Source organism: Petromyzon marinus, chromosome 32 (assembly GCF_048934315.1).
Source record: "Petromyzon marinus isolate PM22_M1 ecotype Great Lakes invasive population chromosome 32, UKy_Petmar_22M1.pri1.0, whole genome shotgun sequence".
NCBI classification, from domain to species: domain Eukaryota; kingdom Metazoa; phylum Chordata; class Hyperoartia; order Petromyzontiformes; family Petromyzontidae; genus Petromyzon; species Petromyzon marinus.
In genome coordinates this window covers 2123600-2147088 of record NC_133698.1, presented here as the reverse complement: position 1 = coordinate 2147088, position 23489 = coordinate 2123600, and the positions used below count along the sequence as shown (strand labels likewise).

The following is a 23489-nucleotide window of genomic DNA, read 5'->3' as shown; positions in this document are numbered from 1 at the left end:
TTGTGCTCTCACACCATCTTTATTTTCTGTTTTGAAGGCACTGCATTTGAAGATGGGAGAGTGAGGATGTTCTCATTTACAGCCTTAAACACTTGCAAGAGCAGCATAGGAAGGACCCTGCTTTAGAACAAATGACACAAACAGTAAACCTCCAAATCAGAAGGCATGAAGAACCCACGATTGCAGGCAATGTTATCTAAACCATTTGTTGTTATTTTACCAGGTAAGGCCCACTGAGCTCTATAGCTCTTTTTCAGAAGCGACCTGGCCACAAATAAGAGCTCAACTAAGTGTGCTTATTACGTGGAAATGTATAGCAGCCAAATACTCTACAACGCATGTTTCTAAATGTAGAGGGGAAAACCCGGAGGACCTTGAGAACAATCCACCCAACCACAGTGAGAGAGACATCCAAACTTCAAATATACAGGCGGCAGGGTCGGGATGGAACCAACGACCTCCTTCATACGAGGCGAGGGAGTTAACATCTATTAAGTTCAGAAGGAACCATGAGAATGGATGGCAACTGGAGAATGAGACGAGCAATGGAGTGCCACAGGAGGGAGGGAACACACACGGGGAGACAACTCAAGGGGAGATGGCACAGTGAAGTCATCACGGGTGGAACATTTGGGTGAGTATCGGGTACTGGTAGGCCGTGACAGGGCCGAGTGGTCGCGCGATTTGTGCCGCCCGTTGCAAAAGGTTCGCAATTTGTGGTCATCCATCATCGCTATTGGCCATTTAATTGTATTAAATATAACTATGAGTTGGACAGCAGAAGATAATGGCGTTGGTGAAAATGCTAAGACCCATTCAAACAATTGGGCCAAATGTAAATTACGACTTTGAACTGAAATATTTTGATGCACATTAAAAGGACAAACACATCTTTTTCAAATATAATAGCGCACATACAGTGAGGGAAAAAAAGTATTTGATCCCCTGCTGATTTTGTACGTTTTCCCACTGACAAAGAAATGATAAGTCTATAATTTTAATGGTAGGTTTATTTGAACAGTGAGAGACAGAATAACAACAAAAAAAATCCAGAATAACGCATGTCTAAAATGTTATAAATTGATTTGCATTTTAATGAGGGAAATAAGTATTTGACCCCCTCTCAATCAGAAAGATTTCTGGCTCCCAGGTGTCTTTTATACAGATGTAGGGGTGCTATGGGGAATAAACACATGGCACGGGAAGGTGTGGTTCACCCACACCTTGGTGGCTACAACAACGTCCGCTAAGGCTCCAGTGGGTATAAAGTGCGGGGAGCCAGGGAGCTCGGGGCAGAGTGTGGGGCCCGAGGCTGAAGCAACCAGTGAAGAAAGAAGGCCAGCTAGGTGAGACCCTGGAACTCCTGTGACTGCTGCCCTTTTCAGGGCCGGCACAGCAAGCCAGTGGTGCGGCCCCAGAGCCCCAGAGTCAGAGTCCTTCTAAGGGCCGGTCTGGTCGGCGGGGTGCCGAGATCTGTGCCTAACCAGGGCCGGATCTGATAGCCTCCCTTAGAGCCCTACCAGGAGGAACTGGGAGCCTAGAGCTTAGGCTAGAGAGCCTGGGGTGTGTTCCTGAGTTATACGGGTGGAGGGGCCGCTACCCCTTCTAGTGTAACCCTTGTTAAGGTTTAAATAAATAGTGCTGCTTCTATTCTGCCGTCTCCGTGTCCTGGAACCCACTACACAGGTAACGAGCTGCGATTAGGAGCACACTCTTAAAGGGAGTGCTCCTAATCTCAGCTTGTTACCTGTATAAAAGACACCTGTCCACAGAAGCAATCAATCAGATTCCAAACTCTCCACCATGGCCAAGAGCAAAGAGCTCTCCAAGGATGTCAGGGACAAGATTGTAGACCTACACAAGGCTGGAATGGGCTACAAGACCATTGCCCAGCAGCTTGGTGAGAAGGTGACAACAGTTGGTGCGATTATTCGCAAATGGAAGAAACACAAAAGAACTGTCAATCTCCCTCGGCCTGGGGCTCCATGCAAGATTTCACCTCGTGGAGTTGCAATGATCATGAGAACGGTGAGGAATCAGCCCAGAACTACACGAGAGGATCTTGTCAATGATCTCAAGGTAGCTGGGACCATAGTCACCAAGAAAACAATTGGTAACACACTACGCCGTGAAGGACTGAAATTCTGCAGCGCCCGCAAGGTCCCCCTGCTCAAGAAAGCACATATATACATGCCCGTCTGAAGTTTTCCAATGAACATCTGAATGATTCAGAGGACAATTGGGTGAAAGTGTTGTGGTCAGATAAGACCAAAATGGAGCTCTTTGGCATCAACTCAACTCGCCGTGTTTGGAGGAGGAGGAATGCTGCCTATGACCCCAAGAACACCATCCCCACCGTCAAACATGGAGGTGGAAACATTATGCTTTGGGGGTGTTTTTCTGCTAACTGGACAGGGCAACTTCACCGCATCAAAGGGACGATGGACAGGACCATGTACCGTCAAATCATGGGTGAGAACCTCCTTCCCTCAGCCAGGGCATTGAAAATGGGTCGTGGATGGGTATTCCAGCATGACAATGACCCAAAACACGCAGCCAAGGCAACAAAGGAGTGGCTCAAGAAAAAGCACATTAAGGTCCTGGAGTGGCCTAGCCAGTCTCCAGACCTTAATCCCATAGAAAATCTGTGGAGGGAGCTGAAGGTTCGAGTTGCCAAACGTCAGCCTCGAACCCTTAATGACTTGGAGAAGATCTGCAAAGAGGAGTGGGACAAAATCCCTCCTGAGATGTGTGCAAACCTGGTGGCCAACTACAAGAAACGTCTGACCTCTGTGATTGCCAACAAGGGTTTTGCCACCAAGTACTAAGTCATGTTTTGCAGAGGGGTCAAATACTTACTTCCCTCATTAAAATGCAAATCAAATTATAACATTTTTGACATGCGTTTTTCTGGCTTTTTTGTTGTTATTCTGTCTCTCACTATTCAAATAAACCTACCATTAAAATCATAGACTGATCATTTCTTTGTCAGTGGGCAAACGTACAAAATCAGCAGGGGATCAAATACTTTTTTCCCTCACTGTAGTGTAAATATGTGACATTGATTCACCTGCAGCATGAATGCAACCATTACTAAATTATGCTGTAGGTAACAAGAACATTTCCAATGGAACATCTACACCCGTGTAGCATGTCAGCTCACGACACATGTTGTCCATGGCGTGTCGACAAATTATTCTGGACACTGACAAAAATGTGCAGCTAATACCTAGAATTAAACACCGTGGTAATCTTGAGACTCGTCCCATCATCTGATTCATACTGCCTGGCCGACTTGAACGCCGTTCGCTTTGTGAGGTACCTGCTCTCGCTCCGTCTCGGCACGTTCAGTCCTTCTCGACAGCTTTCTTCAAGGCTGCGTTCAACCAGGTCGGTGTGATATGCTTCCCAGCGTTCAGCGTCAATCTTACGGCTATTGTCGTATTCATCTTCTTGATCAAACATAACGCGAGAGCTCCTTTTGTGGCCGTAGAGCCTCCTGTCATCATCATCATAATCATAAACAGGACCTCTTTTGTCATTCCTCCTCTTGCTTATGGCAGTCAGATGAGATTGGGAATTGACTCTTCCATTGCCTCGACTCAAACTATTCTGAGAAACAAGATTTATTCTATCGGAATCCTCCAAGCGGTCACTGTAGCTCTGTGAAGGCATTTCCTCAGTCCATGATGGGCTACACGTGTCTTCCACGTTTTTAGAATAGACTTCCTGTGAAATTTCCCGACGGAGATTGGCATCGGGATGCGTGGAGCGCAACCGAACTGCCAGACTCTGTGCCCGAAATGTATCTTCCGGACTCCTAAAATATGCTTCATCCGTTTTTCTCACCTGATACCTGGCATCAGAATGCGGGGAATAACCACTTTCTGGTCTTCCTTGCAGATACTTTTCATCTGAACTTGAAAAACAATCTCTCTCTGACCGTCCCAATCGACATTCAGAATTAAGACTAGGACAATAACCTTGCTCTGGTCTTCTCTGTCGACATTCAGAATCAAGACCAGGAGAGTAACTTCGCTGTGATCTTCCTTGCCGATATTTAGCATACGGACTTGGAGAGTAATCTCGCTCTGATCTTCCCTGCCGACATTCAGAATCAAGACCAGGAGAGTAACCTGGCTCTGATCTTCGCTGCCGATATTTGGAATCATGGCCTCGAGGATGATTTCCCTCCTGCCTCCTCTCCAAATGATTAGATTTCGAACTCTTGTGTCGCCAAACACACGACGATGACCAACTCCTCTTGTCTTCACCATGGCTTATTCCAACAAAAACGGTGTCATCTCGGCCATCAGGGCTTCCACTGTACCTTCTGAAATCCATGCTGGGGTTCTCACCTGTATATCTGCTGTCCGCGTGCCTGTGGTTTCCGTTTGGCCCTAGCCTGGCTCTGAGGTCCCTTTTTCTCCCACCCTTAAGCCCAGTTAAGCCGCCTCGCTCGACACGGTCTCCAACGCTCCCAACTTCGTCTCTGCTGCTACGACTGCCGCTGTGGTGGCTGCTGGTGTGGTTGTGCCGCAGAGATCCATTACTGCTTCCGAGCTCCGTAGCTGAGCGGCTGTGGTGTGGATCCTGCCTCTCGGTGTGACCCTGCTCCCTCGGCTGCATTGCCTGCTGCTGCTCAACACGCAGGGAAGTCAGGCAGGTCATAAACAGCTGTCGTGTATCGGCCAATGGTGATGGTGAAACCTAACAAAGGGCGACAGAGTTGGTAAATAATGTCATCATCATCAACAACATCATCATCATTGATCAAATCTACTTCTGACTGCAACTTCACTGCAATAAGGCTGCACTGTAGAGATGCTGCTGCCTGGCATCATAACCCTGGATATAAAACAATTTATTCTGGGGATAAACTCTCTCGGGGTCTTCCTTGCCGATGCTTCCATCAACATTTCTAATCTATACAGACTATAATGCGCACAATGCACATGGTGCCAGTTACACTCAAGGAATTCCACACTTAAGTTGACTGCAAAAATTATGATGTTATACAATTGCCATGCTGTACATTACCCAGATTTCTTTGTTGTAAAGCGCAAATGTAATGAATAGCTATTCATTTACCACATTGATTTCCAAGTTAATTACTTCAGAAGTATTTTGTGTAGACATACATTAAAACTAAATTAAATGAACAAGGGTAGCTAGTATATGAGGATATGTTACCAAATTGATGATGCTATTATCTTGGACATTATATTGTATGATATATCGTGGTACAGTACCGCAATATTTCGGCAACCTTACAGACCATTTAAAAATTCCAAGATTTTTAAATAAAGCCTACATGAATAAATAAAATAAATGTTCAATATACTTTCTCTGGTAGGTAGATATAAGGTACAGTATCCCCTCGTTTTTCACCAGGGATACATTCCGGAGATGCTTGTGAATAGCAAATTTCGTGGATAACGATATTGGCCTACGAATACCAATATTTTAAATTAATTAACTTAAATATATACGGAAATAAGCTATTAAATACATGAAAATGATAATAACACAAAATGAAAAAATTGGTTAAACATAAAGTAAATAAAAATAAATATAAACATTTCAAATAATAGTTTATAAATGAACCTTATCTCATCACTTTATATCATTACTATCTCATCACTTTCGCATCACATTCTCTCTCATCCCTCTATCCACACCTGCAATTAGCACGGTTGGCTATGTACGGTGTGAAAGAAGTTCAACATACATACATTTGTTCACATTCTCTCTGTCACTCAATGTTACATTTTTGGGATTTTTAACTATTTAAACTAAACTATTTTTTATTTATTTAACCAGGTAAGGCCCACTGAGCTATGTAGCTCTTTTTCAGAAGTGATCTGGCCACAAATGATAGCTCAACGAAGTGGCTTATCACGTGGAAATTCATTGCAGCCAAATACTCTAAAGGTACCTTTCTAAATGAGGACCCCAAGAAATATCCACACGGCCACGCAAACTCCAAATATACAGCAGGCGTCAGGGTCGAACCCACAGCCCCCTGTATACCAGGCGAGGGAGATAACATCTTGCCAAGCAAGGGGGGGCAGGGGGAGGATGGGGGGATGCCCTCCCCCCATCTTTCCCCTGTGTCTGCCACTGCCAACCACCCACCTTGAACTGCACGGCTGGGGGAGACGCCGCCGCAGTGGAGGGCAGTGTGCCGGGGTGCCGTGCCGTGCGAGCGGGCGAAGTGACGGGGAGCTGTGCGGCGGGGTGACTGCAGCACCACGGCAAAAACGACATCACACTGGTGCCGAGGTCGGCGCAAAGGAAAGTGCAGAGAAATTGGCAAAGGGGAGTGGCCAATCATTCATGGCATTTCTCACAAATGGTCTGTATGCGTGAATAATATTGAACTTCTTTCACACCGTACGTTGCCAATCCTGCTAATCGGAGGCACGGGGAAGGAGAGAAGTTCAACATATATATACACATCGGCATCATGTCAAGAAACCTCCCTTGGGAACTGCCACAGTGAGCAGTGTGCATGAGCGTATGGCTAGTAGTAGCGCAAATTACCCTTCTAAGAGCAGATTTTATAGCAATAAATGTGACACCTCGACGTAAATATCACCTTTACGAGTTGTAGAATGTTTATAATCGAAACTAAATGGTTAATGTTGACCCACGACTGGTTACGCAAATGCCTAAAAACCTTTCTCAGGTCTGTCGGATGGTTGTGAGAGTCATACAGAGAAAGATACAATGAGGGTTTAGAAACAGTACAAGGGTTTAGAAACAGTACAAGGGTTTAGAAACAGTACAAGGGTTTAGAAACAGTACAAGGGTTTAGAAACAGTACAAGGGTTTAGAAACAGTACAAGGGTTTAGAAACAGTACAAGGGTTTAGAAACAGTACAAGGGTTTAGAAACAGTACAAGGGTTTAGAAACAGTACAAGGGTTTAGAAACAGTACAAGGTTCAGGGGACGTAAGTTAAGGCACTGCCTCACAGGGGTTCGGCTAAGAGGGCCATGATTAATGTAATGGAAAGAATGAGAGGCCTCCAAGTTTCACCGGGCAGTGCTGAATCATTAACCGGTAGCAGTAACTCAAGGAGCCCATGATACTCATCTCGATGACTCAGCACAACATGATCATGCATTCTTAAATAAGAACCCACAGTACGAATATTTTTGTTTCCAGAATAATCATGCTCATACTGCATTAGAAAAGAATTGTTCAGGCTGGATAACCCGGTGATCTAGGTGCCATGCTCCAAAGTTGACGTGTGCGGTGGTGACATCACCGTGCACAGAGGAACCGAAAAACAGATAGACACAGAGTCAAATTGCGAGAGTACAGAGAAGCCACGAGAAAGGTGGAAGAGACACATGGTTTTGTATAAGTTTAAAAGTTTTGCTGGCTGGGTGGGATGGACGGTCACGTCCAAAGAATGTGCGGGTTGCTTGTGTCTGTAAAACAAATTTTTTGTGTGTTACATTTAAACAATTTCCTCCAGATGTATTCTGGGAATGTTACAGATTTCTTTATTTTTACAGATTTCAGTCAAGTGGTCTTGGCTCTTCACTTTAAGATGTAATTCAGTAACAAACGTAGGCAATTACATTTAATTACCATAATGTTGTAATTACCATGTCAACTGTAACGGTAATCTTTTTAAATCACATAATTACTGGATCGGAGAGTGGTGGTGGTGTGGCAAAGTATTGTAAAAAAAACCACACGACTTATAAAGCTCTCACGCTCTGGTGTAGACCCTTCCCCCAGCAGTGGGTTCAGCAAGCAATGACAGGGCTGCACCTTTATCATGGTAGGTGAGGCAAGCTTACCCATGAACACATCACTCAAGTTACTGAATGGAATGTGAAAGGTGGTTGGTTTTGTTATCGAGTCTGTGATGTGGACAAGGAGCGTTACACCTCACCTGTATGATAGGGCCTCGTCTCCATGCAGAATAGCGGACCTGTTCTGCAAGATTTTTCTTCTTTGAGTTTCGAATTTACTCCCTAAACACATCAAGCAGAACATCAACTCGTTTAGTAACAGGCATTTGTAACTTTGTCCAATAAAACCTAGGAGCAGATGGGAAGACAGTAGCATCGGTAGAGTGGGCGGTAAAAGATCGGAATCGTGGGAAGGAAATCGTGAAGACAGTATATGAGAAAACTTACAATGCATTTATCCAATGTGTTTTTGGGTTGTACCGTGTGTTGTTTGGTACAATATCCGACGTTTTGCTCCACATGCCAGGAAGGAGCAGCCTTCTGGGAGCGAATTATTTCAGCACAGATTACACTGTTGGGATGTGTAAAAAAATACTGTGATATTTTAAGAGGGGTAGACACATGTATGTGAAGGAGGTTTATTATGTGCTCATTGAATTAGTTGTGATAATTTACACTTATAAAGTGCGTTTCACCCAGAGGTCGCAAGGCGCTGCACAGCGCTAAAAGCAAGCAAGTAAAAAACTCTAAAACCTCATGTAAGCAAGCAGGCTCATGATTTAACGACAGATACAAATACCCCTCCCCCACACCTCCCAAAACACATAACAAAATTAATCAGGAGAAAATGCCTTTAAGAAAAAAAATGTCTTAAGGCGGGATTTAAATAATGCAAGGGATTTAAAGCTTTCGTGACTGCAATGATTCATCTTCTTTGGTTCTTTCGGTAAAGTCACGTAGAACGAGAATAAAATAATAAATTGATAAAATAAAATAACACAATAATATTCTCACGACGTTTCGGCCACAACACAAGCGGCCTTCATCAGGTGAAGGGACGAGACTGTCTGGTGAAGGCCGCTTGTGTTGTGGCCAAAACGTCGTGAGAATATTATTGTGTTATTTTATTTTATCAATTTATTATTTTATTCTCATTCTACGTGACTTTACCGAAAGAACCAAAGAAGATAATGCAAGGCAGTTATGTATGTATGTATGATGAACTTCTTTCAAACCTCCAATTAGCACAGTTGGCTACGTACAATGCGAAAGAAGTTCAACAAAAACAGACAACCCGTACGTAGCCAACTGCGTTAATCGGAGGTGCGGGTTGCTTATATTCTTCACAACGAGGAAGACGATGATAATTTGATGCTCAAAATCTGTTGGGTCACCTCCTTATTTGCAGCCCATTTCCTGCACCGAATTTGTGTTTTACTGTCCACTTCTTGGCTGTTCTCCAGATCTATCGTGGAAGAATTTGGGTCTCAATCGGCGAGAAGCAGCTTGAACATTTTAAGGGGGATTTTTTTGGTCAATGCTGCCCCCTAATGGGCTGCCCGGATGGCTGGATTACGTAACAACGCAATGCGAATAAAAACAAACCCAGAATGAGCACTGCTCATTATCTCTAATATACTTTAAATTGGCACACAGCTGTGATGGTAATCGTGTTGCCACATATTGTAAATATTAATAGCTACGATCCTGACTGTGAACATTTTTTTTAACTTTGGAATCTGAAAGTGTTTTGTAGGCCCTTTGCCTTTTAAGTAGAGTATTGTACTGGGTTAGTCAACTCCTGGCCCCTGCGACGCACATCCGAGGCCGTGGACTTGTCATGGGCCTACGACACAGTCTGGATGAAGGGCTCTTTGTTGAAGCTCGAAAGGACCATTCCCTGCCTCGAAACAATAGGCCTGAAATGGACGATGCTTAGAAATCGGTGACTGCGTGTCTGTGTAGCCGACAAAGCCAGCTCATCTTCTTTGGTTCTTTCGGTAAAGTCACGTAGAATGAGAATGAAATAATAAATTAATAAAATAAAATAACACAATAAAATTCTCACGACGTTTCGGCCACTTGTGTTATTTTATTAATTTATTATTTTATTCTCATTCTACATGACTTTACCGAAAGAACCAAAGAAGATGAATCCTTGCAGTCACGAAAGCTTTAAATCGAAAAAGCCAGCTCACCCCGGTTAAACAATGGTTTGCCACAAGTTTCAGTAATCGCGCCAACACTCGTCAATGTCTATATGAATGACATGCTGCCAACCGGCTCGCGCAAATGTTTATACGTGGATGATCTTGCCCTGGCAACATAATCAGCCACTTGCAACGACATCGAATCTACTCTGAACCAAGACCTAAACATCATGGGAGAATATTCGGAAATGGAGGCTAAAGCTAAATCCCCACAACGATCACTGCATTTCATCTTGATAATAGAAGCACCAAGCACACTCTGAAAGTGACCTTCTGCGGCAACACTGTGCGACATGACCCCACTCCAATCTATCTTGGAGTGAAGCTGGACCGTACGCCAACTTTCCATAACCACCTGAAACAAACCAAAACAAGGGTCAGTCTGGTCCAGAAACGGGCAATCACAATCTGGGGAGAATCAGCACCCTCAGTGCTACGGACATCAACGAAGGCCCCTGTGTACTCTGTAGCCGAGTACTGTGCAACAGTATGAACCAGAAGTAGTCACACTCCACTAATTTATGTCCAACTGACAACTGCAATGTGGTGTATCACTGGAATCCTCAAGTGGACCCCAATACCTTGGCTGCCCGTGCTGTCACGAACATCACCCCTGACCCATCCCCCGCAATGATGCAACCCTTCAGGAAGTCGTGCGTATCGATTAAAAACGGTCGCCTTCCCACTCATCAGGACCTCAATAACTTCCCACGTCATCGCTTGAAGTCACGCAAGCCCTTTTGGACCTATGCGCTTAACCTTCAACAATGCAAATTCAACCCCGATAAAGATTGGAGAGCTGAATGGAGTTCAAAAGAACTCGCAAACACCCTGTGAAAGACCCAACGCAGAAGATCCCAGGGGGGTTTTTATCTTCCATGAAGCTCATGGTCCACCCTAAACCACATCCGCACAAACCATGGCAGTAGATGCGGATACCTGATGCACAAATAGAAAATGTAAAACTCTCCAGCAGTGTGCGACTGTGGTCATCCAGAACAGATCGTATAACAACGCGACGACCGATCCACAAATACAAAAGATACATCACAGCGATAAACTTCTGTGCTCCTGACGCGGTTGTCTGGCTTGACCACCTGAATGTGAAATATGTAGTTGTTGCTCAGCATCAGCAGCTGTACGGAAGAAGAAGTCAACTCTTTAGGTTGATGTCAATCAAGTGCAGATTGGGCATAGGCTGTCAAAATCTAAAATAAACATTCAACATATTGTATAACACCGAACTGTATTATAAGGATGATGATAATTCATGATTTCATGTTTACTGCTGCCACCATCTCCAATTACTGCTCATTCCACCACAGATGTGTGATAATATTCAAGTTTATTTGTTTAACCAGGTGTAAACTAAAGAGACCAGGATAGTCTCATTTGCATTAGTGACCTGCAGGCATTAGTATGATAAGAGTCACTACCTACAATGTGCTACGACACTTCATCGCTTATGTATCTTCCTATTTTCCATGACTTAGCTGGGAGGCTGGGGCAGGGAGTAGCAGCTGGGGTAGTGTTCAGGGTACACCAGGTCGTAGCTGGGAGGCTGGTGCAGGGAGTAGCAGCTGGGGTAGTGTTCAGGGTAGGCCTGGTCGTAGCTGGGAGGCTGGGGCAGGGAGTAGCAGCTGGGGTAGTGTTCAGGGTAGGCCTGGTCGTAGCTGGGAGGCTGGGGCAGGGAGTAGCAGCTGGGGTAGTGTTCAGGGTAGGCCTGGTCGTAGCTGGGAGGCTGGGGCAGGGAGTAGCAGTCGGAACAGCAACGGTTAGGGCAGGGGTCGGAAGCTTGCGCCTCCGGAGTTGCGTGCGGCACTTTAAGAACTGCTTCGTGACGATACTGCTTAAGGACCACCGTTTCGTATTCACATGCTTTGCGGCTCTAGAAATTGAGTATTTTTTTACAGAATAAAAACAATGGCTCGTTATTTTGGTTGCCGAACCCTGGGCTAGGAAGAACAAATTGATTTTAAGGGATAAATTAAGACAATTGTTTGATGTGCTACAGTGGAAGTTGGTTCCAATGAAGGGGAGCAAGAAAGCAAAAGGAACGAGAGAGCAAGACTGGGCACAGCAGAGCGAGGGAGGCAGAGAGACGGTAGAGATCGGAAGCATAGAGGATGTGATGGGCCACAGTATTAAGAGATGAGAGAGGCAAGATAAGGTGGGGCAAGACAATGAAGGGATTTATAGACCAGAGTGAGACATTTAAACGGGCAGCGATAGTAGACAGGGAGCCAGTGGAGTTGGGAAAGGAGAGCAGAAGTGTGGGAATTGTGTGTGGGGGAGGAAACGTGCGTTGAGGTTATTTGGCTACTATACATTCACACGTGATAAGCCACTTTGTTGAACTATTATTTGTGGCCAGGGCACTTTTGAAAAAGAGCTACCTCAGTGAGCCTCACTGTTTGTTGTAATTTTCTGACCCTGCACCCCTGCTGGACATTTGAGAAAAAGAGCTTCGTAGCTCATCGGATATCTCCTCCAGGATAAATAAAGATTCTGATTCTGAAAAATGATCCGGGCTTAGGCATGTTGTATCTGCTGGAGAGGAGCGAATGACTAGGCAGGAAGTACATATGTACTGTACACTGAAACCTGTTAAACCTCATCGCCACCTCCTCCCCTTTTGTATACAGACACCGATAGATTCTGACGCAAAGGCTTTGATGCATTCCCGTGAGTGTAAGTCGATTTTAAATGATGAATCACCTTTTTTTTAATATTCGAGATAGTCATTTCAATACTGCACCTTTAACTTTTTCCATTCTACTCTTGAGAAGCGACGTCATACAACCTTGTAAGGCCACACAAATTATAAGATGACATTCTTGTTTGGCGTCTTCACCAATGCATCACCACGGAGCTAGGATAACATTGCAAGCGGTGAGCACTAAATGTCGGAACAAGATTGTTAACTTCTTGGCTACTCAGCCACCCTCTGCAGGGTACACTACAGCAGAGTCGTGGAAATATCCTTTAAAAAAATTGCGTTAAGTATGATTAAATACTCTCAAACATATTATGTCATCTCATACTAATACAAATGATGAAGAAAATTATAAATGGTTAGTTATTGGTTGTTTGAGTATATCTGTTCTATTGTTAAGGAACTTGGCACCAAAAACAGGAGTCTAGCAATGAGAACCCTGTGGGAAGGCCTTGAGGTTGACTCAATGTGCCAGAGACATCCCCTTTCCCCAGGCGCTCATTACGGTGATACACACATAAACGACCTGTATCTCCGAAAAAGGATATATGGCCAAGCTGTGGAGGTCGAATTACACGTAAATTCTCTGTCGCCTGACAACAGAGAACGAGCACTTCTGTTTTTCACGTGAAAAATCGCGACAGAAAATGTGTTTTTGTAGACATTGGTCAATTCGTGATGTTAGAATATCCAAGCATGCCACCACTGAACTCCGGGCAGACCAGTAGGGGCTTTCGGCACTGTGTGGTTCACGTCGGCCGAGCGCGAAAGCCGCCCCATCACAAGACACGGCGATACGCCTGTGAAGACAAAGAGCCACCACTAATTCTGCTTGATACTACAGCTAAACCTCGATTTACGAAAGGGACAAGTTCTCCAAAAAAGACACACGTGCACATTTTTTTTTCGAAAATTGGAATGGCTTTTCCCTTTAATACTGAAAATTCAGGGTGTGTTTTGGACAGTCATTCCAACTCTACTGCTAACCTCAAAACATACACCGATATCACTTTTCACAAGAGAAACAAAATAAGAATAAAGAACATGAATATTAAAATGACTGAATAATTCACGTAAAAAAAGACTAAACCTTTTCAGGGAACTAACCAAAAGATAGGAGAGGTAAATGTTTCACTGTAGGGATACCGTGATGGTGTCGTGGATGGATGATGCAGCCTTCCTGTTTGATCTCACGGCGTGTGCCGTGTGAAACTTCGTTAATGTGGAAATTTGATTCCGTTAATCGAAAAGTGTCCATAACTTGTCAATTGCGTTTACGCAAAATTTCGTAAACCGAACGTTCGTAAATCTAGGAATACCTCTACTAGTCTGGAATGCCAATGGTCTTATAGACTACCATATTGTTTTTTTAATGAGTAGACAGAACAGGGTTTTGCTTAGATTTGCTTCTACCCATAATGCTTCACAGCAACGAATGAGTTTTCCTTTAATACTGTGTGCATGAGGCCTTGGTGTTGTGCTTGAGAAAGCAGGGAGCAGTCCTGACACTTGCCACGGTAGAATTTCAGCTGCAGGGGAATTCCAAACAGCAAGATGCCGTGAAGCATAGCCAGCGCATACGGGGTCGACTCCATGTGCTTGAACGTGATGAACGCTTTCAGACGATACACGCCAGGCTTAGTCTTTGGGATCACCACCTTGCACAGGGGCCCAGCCTGCAGAGAAAGAGACCACAGTACACGTCTATCACAGTCTATTACATAGAACATTTGCTGATAAACATTTCCAAGTGATAAGCGTACTTCGTCGAGCTTTCATTTGCGGCCAGGTCGTTCCTTAAAAAGGGTGAAACAGCTCAGTGGGCCTAACATGGGCAAATAAAATAAAATGTTTATATTATACTTGAAATAGGTGCAATGGTGCATCTTTGCAATTACTTGCTCACACTAATGCTGCCGGAAGAGCCCCGGCTACAGGGAACTTGATAGCAGATATTTGGAGCTTGGTATGACCACACTTTATCCCATTACATGTGATCTGTCGACGGAGTACCTGTGGTGTACCCAAATTTATATACTGCACGACTGTACTAGGTAGACAGATGTGAAATGAAGTGAATGTTTCATGCATATCATGGAGATTGTTTGCGGGACCCCTAAAAATGGGTGAAAAAAGCTGAAAATCACACTGCCGAAGCTCAAAATTAAACACAGCATGCCAATGCCGACTTGTGAGTTGTTTATGTCTCCACGCTGCTCGTTAATATCATGCGCCAGGCAAACAATACGATGTTTCACAATTGAAGGGAAGATTTGGGGCTAGGTATACATTTTGGTGACCACTGCAGCTAAGGCAATATAATGCTGTGAAAGTGCACATTAAACTAACTTGGAGCAATGATACTCTTTGGTTTTATTCGGTAAAGTATGAATTCTTGCAGTCACGAACGCTTCAAATCTAGAATTGGAGCAATGATATTTCATAAACGAGTATTAATTAGGAATTATTGAAGACAAAGTCCGGACATTACACCTATAATATAACTATTTTCGCATGCCAAACAGCAATTTGGCACTTTGGTTAATATTACACCTAACTTAGGGTTTATATTTTGATTGAAAGCTTTGGTGACTGCAGGAATTCATATTCTTGGTTCTTTCGGTAAAGTCACGTAGACGGGAAACAATAAAATAATATGTTATTAAATTATGTTGCTGTATAACAGGCGCCAAACATTGTAAATAATCATCAAATAATCATTTACACGAAATGTACAAGGAAGTGCCTTGTCGTGGTAGAGCATGTCACTAATTCTGACCAAAAAGGGAAGAATTCACTTCTGGTTTGCTTTCTGCCAGGTGGTGGTGGGAGGCTATGCACGTGGCCTTAGGGAAAGGTTTGGTGAAACGCACAAACCTCGTGAATCTCCCCTTCCTGTGGGCATCGAGGTGCCCTCTACCCTGGCTCGTCAGGACGGCAGTATGGAATCATTTCCATCTGTTCCACTTGTATTGGATAACTAGTTTCCTACTCGCTCGCGTTCAGTTTTCTCGGTTTCCCCCCATGCTAATCAGCCCACAATAACTTCATTATAAAGAGGATGCGCAGAGCTTGATGGGGGAATTTGGAGCCGGCGTAATAATTTGGAGCCGGTGTATTAATGAGAGGGGCGGTAACATTATGGTAGCCTCCAGTGTTTACACCAAAACCTAAACGAAACTTTTTTATTTTATTTTACCAGGTAAGGCCCACGGAGCTAAATCGCTCTTTTTCAGAAGCGACCTGGCCACAAATGATAGGTCAACGAAGTGGCTTATCATGTGGAAATGTATAGCAGCCAAATAGTGTAACAGGTATCTTTCTAAACGTGGGGGGAAAAACCAGAGGACCCGGAGAAAAATCCACGCGACCACAGGGAAAGAGAGAACACTTCAAATATACAGGCATCGTCGGGGTCGGGATGGAAGCCACGATCTCCTGCATACCAGGCGAGGCAAATAACTTCTTGCTACCGGAGGCACCCACGTCGTTTGAGTTCGTCATGGAAGCGAATTTGGCCACACGGTCCAGTAAATCAGTCAGACATAGGGTTCAGTCGAAACAGTATTTGTGCCCTCACGTGTCAAGGTTATTGTCGTTTGTAGCGTCATTGCTGTGAATGTTTAGACATACAGTACCTGTGTATGTGCCACAGTGTGCGAGTGTGTGGGGGGAGCGGTAGCGCGCTGCGCTATGAACCTGGCAACCTGGGTTCGATTCCCGCTCACGGCCAACACCAGTGACGATTATCTGAACCGGTCCCGGGCCTCCACTAGGTCGACTCAGCCTCAAATGAGTACCTGGTGCGATGTGTAAACAGCACTTGCCCCTACAGTCTGTTACAGGCTAAACGGGGGCTCTTTGTACGTGGGTGGAATTGTTGATAATCGACCATGCGAAGTTTAAGAGACAGAGTGTGTGTGTATGTATAATAAACTGTGCTGAACTTCAGTCCTGTCCACACGCGCACCTGTAGATGAGTGAGGACCGTAACTTGCGGCTCTTTTAATGACTGCTTCGTGACTTCCTTAAAAGCCCAGCGTCTCGTATTTACCACATACATTTGTGGATCTTGACATACTGATTTTTTTTACGGAATTCGTAAATAATGTATCTTGTTATATTGCATACCTCTGAACTCCTTATCAGTGTCCCTACCTTATTACAGATAAATTCAGACCTTATTGGTCACCCCGTGCCCTTATAAATATCAACGTTCATCCTACAAAGTCCCACCACAAGGGAGAAACACAAACAAATAGACTAAACATTGTTTTGTCCACACTGAAACGGCTGTACGCCGAATGGACCTGATAACTCAATTCCCCTGTACAAGAATGCGGAGTAAGTCGCCTGAGTTGACTGGTATGCGAAGTCTATGTATCTCTGTGGGTCTCTATGTATCTCTGTGGGTCTCTATGTATCTCTGTGGGTCTCTATGTATCTCTGTGGGTCTCTATGTATCTCTGTGGGTCTCTATGTATCTCTGTGGGTCTCTATGTATCTCTGTGGGTCTCTATGTATCTCTGTGGGTCTCTATGTATCTCTGTGGGTCTCTATGTATCTCTGTGGGTCTCTATGTATCTCTGTGGGTCTCTATGTATCTCTGTGGGTCTCTATGTATCTCTGTGGGTCTCTATGTATCTCTGTGGGTCTCTATGTATCTCTGTGGGTCTCTATGTATCTCTGTGGGTCTCTATGTATCTCTGTGGGTCTCTATGTATCTCTGTGGGTCTCTATGTATCTCTGTGGGTCTCTATGCATCTATGTGGGTCTCGATGTATCTATGTGGGTCTCTATGTATCTCTGTGGGTCTCTAAGTATCTCTGTGGGTCTCTAAGTATCTCTGTGGGTCTCTGTGTATCTCTGTGGTCCTCTATGTATCTCTGTGGGTCTCTATGTATCTCTGTGGGTCTCTATGTATCTATGTGGGTCTCTATGTATCTCTGTGGGTCTCTATGTATCTATGTGGGTCTCTATATATCTCTGTGGGTCTCTATGTATCTCTGTGGGTCTCTATATAGCTGTGAGTCTCTATGTATCTCTGTGGGTCTCTATGTATCTCTGTGGGTCTCTATGTATCTCTGTGGGTCTCTATGTATCTCTGTGGGTATCTACGTATCTCTGTGGGTCTCTATGTATCTATGTGGGTCTCTATGTATCTCTGTGGGTCTCTATGTATCTCTGTGGGTCTCTACGTATCTATGTGGGTCTCTATGTATCTCTGTGGGTCTCTATGTATCTATGTGGGTCTCTAGGTATCTATGTGGGTCTCTATGTATCTCTGTGAGTCTCTATGTATCTATGTGGGTCTCGATGTATCGCTGTGGGTCTCTATGTATCTCTGAGGGTCTCTATGTATCTCTGTGGGTTTCTATGTATCTCTGTAGGTATCTATGGGTCTCTGTGAGTATCTATGTGGGTCTCTATGTATCTCTATGGGTATCTATGTATCTCTGTGGGTCTCTATGTATCTATGTGGGTCTCTATGTATCTCTGTGGGTCTCTATGTATCTCTGTGGGTCTCTATATATCTCGGTGGGTCTCTATATATCTCTGTGGGTCTCTATATATCTCTGTGGGTCTCTATATATCTCTGTGGGTCTCTATATATCTCTGTGGGTCTCTATATATCTCTGTGGGTCTCTATATAGCTGTGAGTCTCTATGTATCTCTGTGGGTCTCTATGTATCTCTGTGGGTCTCTATGTATCTCTGTGGGTCTCTATGTATCTCTGTGGGTCTCTACGTATCTCTGTGGGTCTCTATGTATCTATGTGGGTCTCTATGTATCTCTGTGGGTCTCTATGTATCTCTGTGGGTCTCTACGTATCTATGTGGGTCTCTATGTATCTCTGTGGGTCTCTATGTATCTATGTGGGTCTCTAGGTATCTATGTGGGTCTCTATGTATCTCTGTGAGTCTCTATGTATCTATGTGGGTCTCGATGTATCGCTGTGGGTCTCTATGTATCTCTGAGGGTCTCTATGTATCTCTGTGGGTTTCTATGTATCTCTGTAGGTATCTATGGGTCTCTGTGGGTATCTATGTGGGTCTCTATGTATCTCTATGGGTATCTATGTATCTCTGTGGGTCTCTATGTATCTCTGTGGGTCTCTATGTATCTATGTGGGTCTCTATGTATCTCTGTGGGTCTCTATGTATCTCTGTGGGTCTCTATATATCTCTGTGGGTCTCTATATATCTCTGTGGGTCTCTATATATCTCTGTGGGTCTCTATATATCTCTGTGGGTCTCTATATATCTCTGTGGGTCTCTATATATCTCTGTGGGTCTCTATGTATCGCTGTGGGTCTCTATGTATCTCTGAAGGTCTCTATGTATCTCTGTGGGTTTCTATGTATCTCTGTAGGTATATATGGGTCTCTGTGGGTATCTATGTATTTCTGTGGGTCTCTATATATCTCTATGGGTATCTATGTATCTCTGTGGGTCTCTGTATCTCTGTGGGTCTCTATGTATCTCTGTGGGTATCTATGTATCTCTGTGGGTCTCTATGTATCTCTGTGGGTCTCTATGTATCTCTATGGGTATATATGTATCTCTGTGGGTCTCTATGTATCTCTATGGGTCTCTATGTATCTCTATGGGTATCTATGTATCTCTGTGGGTCTCTATGTATCTCTGTGGGTCTCTATGTATCTCTGTGGGTCTCTATGTATCTCTGTGGGTCTCTATGTATCTCTGTGGGTCTCTATGTATCTCTGTGGGTCTCTATGTATCTCTGTGGGTCTCTATGTATCTCTGTGGGTCTCTATGTATCTCTGTGGGTCTCTATGTATCTCTGTGGGTCTCTATGTATCTCTGTGGGTCTCTATGTATCTCTGTGGGTCTCTATGTATCTCTGTGGGTCTCTATGTATCTCTGTGGGTCTCTATGTATCTCTGTGGGTCTCTATGTATCTCTGTGGGTCTCTATGTATCTCTGTGGGTCTCTATGCATCTATGTGGGTCTCGATGTATCTATGTGGGTCTCTATGTATCTCTGTGGGTCTCTAAGTATCTCTGTGGGTCTCTAAGTATCTCTGTGGGTCTCTGTGTATCTCTGTGGTCCTCTATGTATCTCTGTGGGTCTCTATGTATCTCTGTGGGTCTCTATGTATCTATGTGGGTCTCTATGTATCTCTGTGGGTCTCTATGTATCTATGTGGGTCTCTATATATCTCTGTGGGTCTCTATGTATCTCTGTGGGTCTCTATATAGCTGTGAGTCTCTATGTATCTCTGTGGGTCTCTATGTATCTCTGTGGGTCTCTATGTATCTCTGTGGGTCTCTATGTATCTCTGTGGGTATCTACGTATCTCTGTGGGTCTCTATGTATCTATGTGGGTCTCTATGTATCTCTGTGGGTCTCTATGTATCTCTGTGGGTCTCTACGTATCTATGTGGGTCTCTATGTATCTCTGTGGGTCTCTATGTATCTATGTGGGTCTCTAGGTATCTATGTGGGTCTCTATGTATCTCTGTGAGTCTCTATGTATCTATGTGGGTCTCGATGTATCGCTGTGGGTCTCTATGTATCTCTGAGGGTCTCTATGTATCTCTGTGGGTTTCTATGTATCTCTGTAGGTATCTATGGGTCTCTGTGAGTATCTATGTGGGTCTCTATGTATCTCTATGGGTATCTATGTATCTCTGTGGGTCTCTATGTATCTATGTGGGTCTCTATGTATCTCTGTGGGTCTCTATGTATCTCTGTGGGTCTCTATATATCTCGGTGGGTCTCTATATATCTCTGTGGGTCTCTATATATCTCTGTGGGTCTCTATATATCTCTGTGGGTCTCTATATATCTCTGTGGGTCTCTATATATCTCTGTGGGTCTCTATATAGCTGTGAGTCTCTATGTATCTCTGTGGGTCTCTATGTATCTCTGTGGGTCTCTATGTATCTCTGTGGGTCTCTATGTATCTCTGTGGGTCTCTACGTATCTCTGTGGGTCTCTATGTATCTATGTGGGTCTCTATGTATCTCTGTGGGTCTCTATGTATCTCTGTGGGTCTCTACGTATCTATGTGGGTCTCTATGTATCTCTGTGGGTCTCTATGTATCTATGTGGGTCTCTAGGTATCTATGTGGGTCTCTATGTATCTCTGTGAGTCTCTATGTATCTATGTGGGTCTCGATGTATCGCTGTGGGTCTCTATGTATCTCTGAGGGTCTCTATGTATCTCTGTGGGTTTCTATGTATCTCTGTAGGTATCTATGGGTCTCTGTGGGTATCTATGTGGGTCTCTATGTATCTCTATGGGTATCTATGTATCTCTGTGGGTCTCTATGTATCTCTGTGGGTCTCTATGTATCTATGTGGGTCTCTATGTATCTCTGTGGGTCTCTATGTATCTCTGTGGGTCTCTATATATCTCTGTGGGTCTCTATATATCTCTGTGGGTCTCTATATATCTCTGTGGGTCTCTATATATCTCTGTGGGTCTCTATATATCTCTGTGGGTCTCTATATATCTCTGTGGGTCTCTATGTATCGCTGTGGGTCTCTATGTATCTCTGAAGGTCTCTATGTATCTCTGTGGGTTTCTATGTATCTCTGTAGGTATATATGGGTCTCTGTGGGTATCTATGTATTTCTGTGGGTCTCTATATATCTCTATGGGTATCTATGTATCTCTGTGGGTCTCTGTATCTCTGTGGGTCTCTATGTATCTCTGTGGGTATCTATGTATCTCTGTGGGTCTCTATGTATCTCTGTGGGTCTCTATGTATCTCTATGGGTATATATGTATCTCTGTGGGTCTCTATGTATCTCTATGGGTCTCTATGTATCTCTATGGGTATCTATGTATCTCTGTGGGTCTCTATGTATCTCTGTGGGTCTCTATGTATCTCTGTGGGTCTCTATGTATCTCTGTGGGTCTCTATGTATCTCTGTGGGTCTCTATGTATCTCTGTGGGTCTCTATGTATCTCTGTGGGTCTCTCTGTACAGGTGGACAATGTTGACTAATTATAGACCAAGTGAACTGGAGTATGTGGAGTACTGTGGTGATGAATTACAGACTGTACGTGACGGCCCAGTATATGACGATCCCAAGACTACGTTGAACTGCAGACAGCAGGTCTAGTCGACACACGTGTAGACAACACAACAGCAGTAACTCTGCCGAACTGTGGAAGTGCCCATGGTGTGGGGGAGACCCCGAGGCCGCTCGTGTCAAGAGACGCGCGAAGGATCCGCAGACCACAGCAGCTCGTACCTGCAGGAAGAGCTCGTACAGCAAACTCTCCGTCGCTTGCGGGTCCACATTGCTTACGAACAAGGTGCGCTCCTTGTAGTCAGTCGAGTTCATCTTTCACTTTGCTGCTTGATGATGTTGTTGTTGTTTTCGTAAACTTGAGAGACTAAATCCAGCGAGACTTCACCCGCACGCTTTAGCCCGGTGTCTCACTCGCTCGCACTGTTTTTGTTCGTATTTCTCACCGCCCACCAAAATTTAGACCCCGCCCACTCACTCGCAGACCACGCCCACTCCGCCTGTGGCCCCTCCGCCCGAAGTTTCAAAACACGCCCCCACTCAACCTCTGGGCCCCACCCACAGTCTGAAAACACGCCCCACTCAACCTCCGGGCCCCACCCGCAGTCCAAAACCACGCCCCACTCAACCTCCGGGCCCCACCCACAGTCCAAAACCACGCCCCACTCAACCTCCGGGCCCCACCCACAGTCCAAAACCACGCCCGACTCAATCTCTCGGCCCGTCCAGTCTCAAACAACGCCCCACCCCCCTTCCACGCCCGGCCCAACGCCATTGTCCACGCCCGGCCCAACGCCATTGACCACGCCCCACTCTACCACCAGGCCCCGCTCAGTCTCAGACCACGCCCCACCCACCTGTAGGCCACTCCCAGTCTTAGACGACGCCAACACCGCTTCACGGTGAGCCCCAGACCAAGGTCTTTGGAGATCTCAGAAGCAGATTATTTATTTATACTGCGAGGAGGAATCAGGGATGAGCTGTAAAAAGCTATTTTTGTTTCACAGATATCCAGTAGGGTCACGGAGTCAGAACGTTACAGCAATGCACGGCAGGAGAGCAAAGTACTGTATAAAAAATAAACAAATAACTTAAAATATAAAATAAAACTAAACTATTTTTTTAATCTTGCCAGATAAAACCCATTTCAGTTATTAACTTATTTTTTTCCAGAAGCGACGTGGCCACAAATGACAGCTCAACAAAGTGGCTTAGTGTGTGGAAATGTATGGCAGCAAAATATTATAATTTTACACATTTGTTTAAAATGTCCGCATTATTTACTACCGTGCGTTTTATTTACTACAGGACAAAATTCGTAAATCCTACCAGACAGTGATTCGCGTTTGCTCTGAGAGTGCGCGCAGTGCACGAGCCCACGAGTATCTGTGGCGGTGCCGCAGCCACCTCGCAAAGATGTAGGCGGCTTCAGTGGTTGCTAGGGATTACGTCATTACTCCCGCTACACCAACCAATCAGCCGCGAGTAAAACAACCCTGACGCAACATGGCTGCCGTTGTGTGCACCGAGTCCCCGGTGCAGCATGGCCGCCGTGACGTCCCGCTCCATGCACTTCACAGCTGGGCTGCCTGTTACTTCCCCTCGCTCTCCTTTCGACTTACTCTCTCGCTTTCCTCTCGGTTACACGGCCTCTTACGCCCTCCCTCCCGCCCTCTCCTCTTCGTTCTTCTCCGTCTCCATACCTTACAACCCCTTATTGGTCACCCCCGTGCCCTTATATCAACGTGAGGGTCGCCACACATTTAAAACCATTGGGGGTTTGACAGCAGCACGATGATGGTGGGGGGGTGTTGTCACATTGTGTATTGTTTGGGGGGCTC

At 44.8% G+C, this 23489-nt stretch overlaps 1 protein-coding gene across 1 annotated transcript; it reads right to left on the bottom strand.

Annotated features, from left to right (window-relative positions):
- On the bottom strand, positions 1-22124 carry LOC116948072 (uncharacterized). Its single transcript, XM_032964384.2, has 5 exons — positions 21871-22124; positions 14150-14316; positions 7915-7992; positions 6139-6244; positions 1-4638 (listed from the first exon to the last, which is right to left on the bottom strand). The coding sequence occupies exons 1-5, from the start codon at positions 21961-21963 to the stop codon at positions 3223-3225; spliced, it is 1860 nt and encodes a 619-aa protein (XP_032820275.2). The 5' UTR covers positions 21964-22124; the 3' UTR covers positions 1-3222.
- Positions 22125-23489: the final 1365 nt, after the last annotated feature.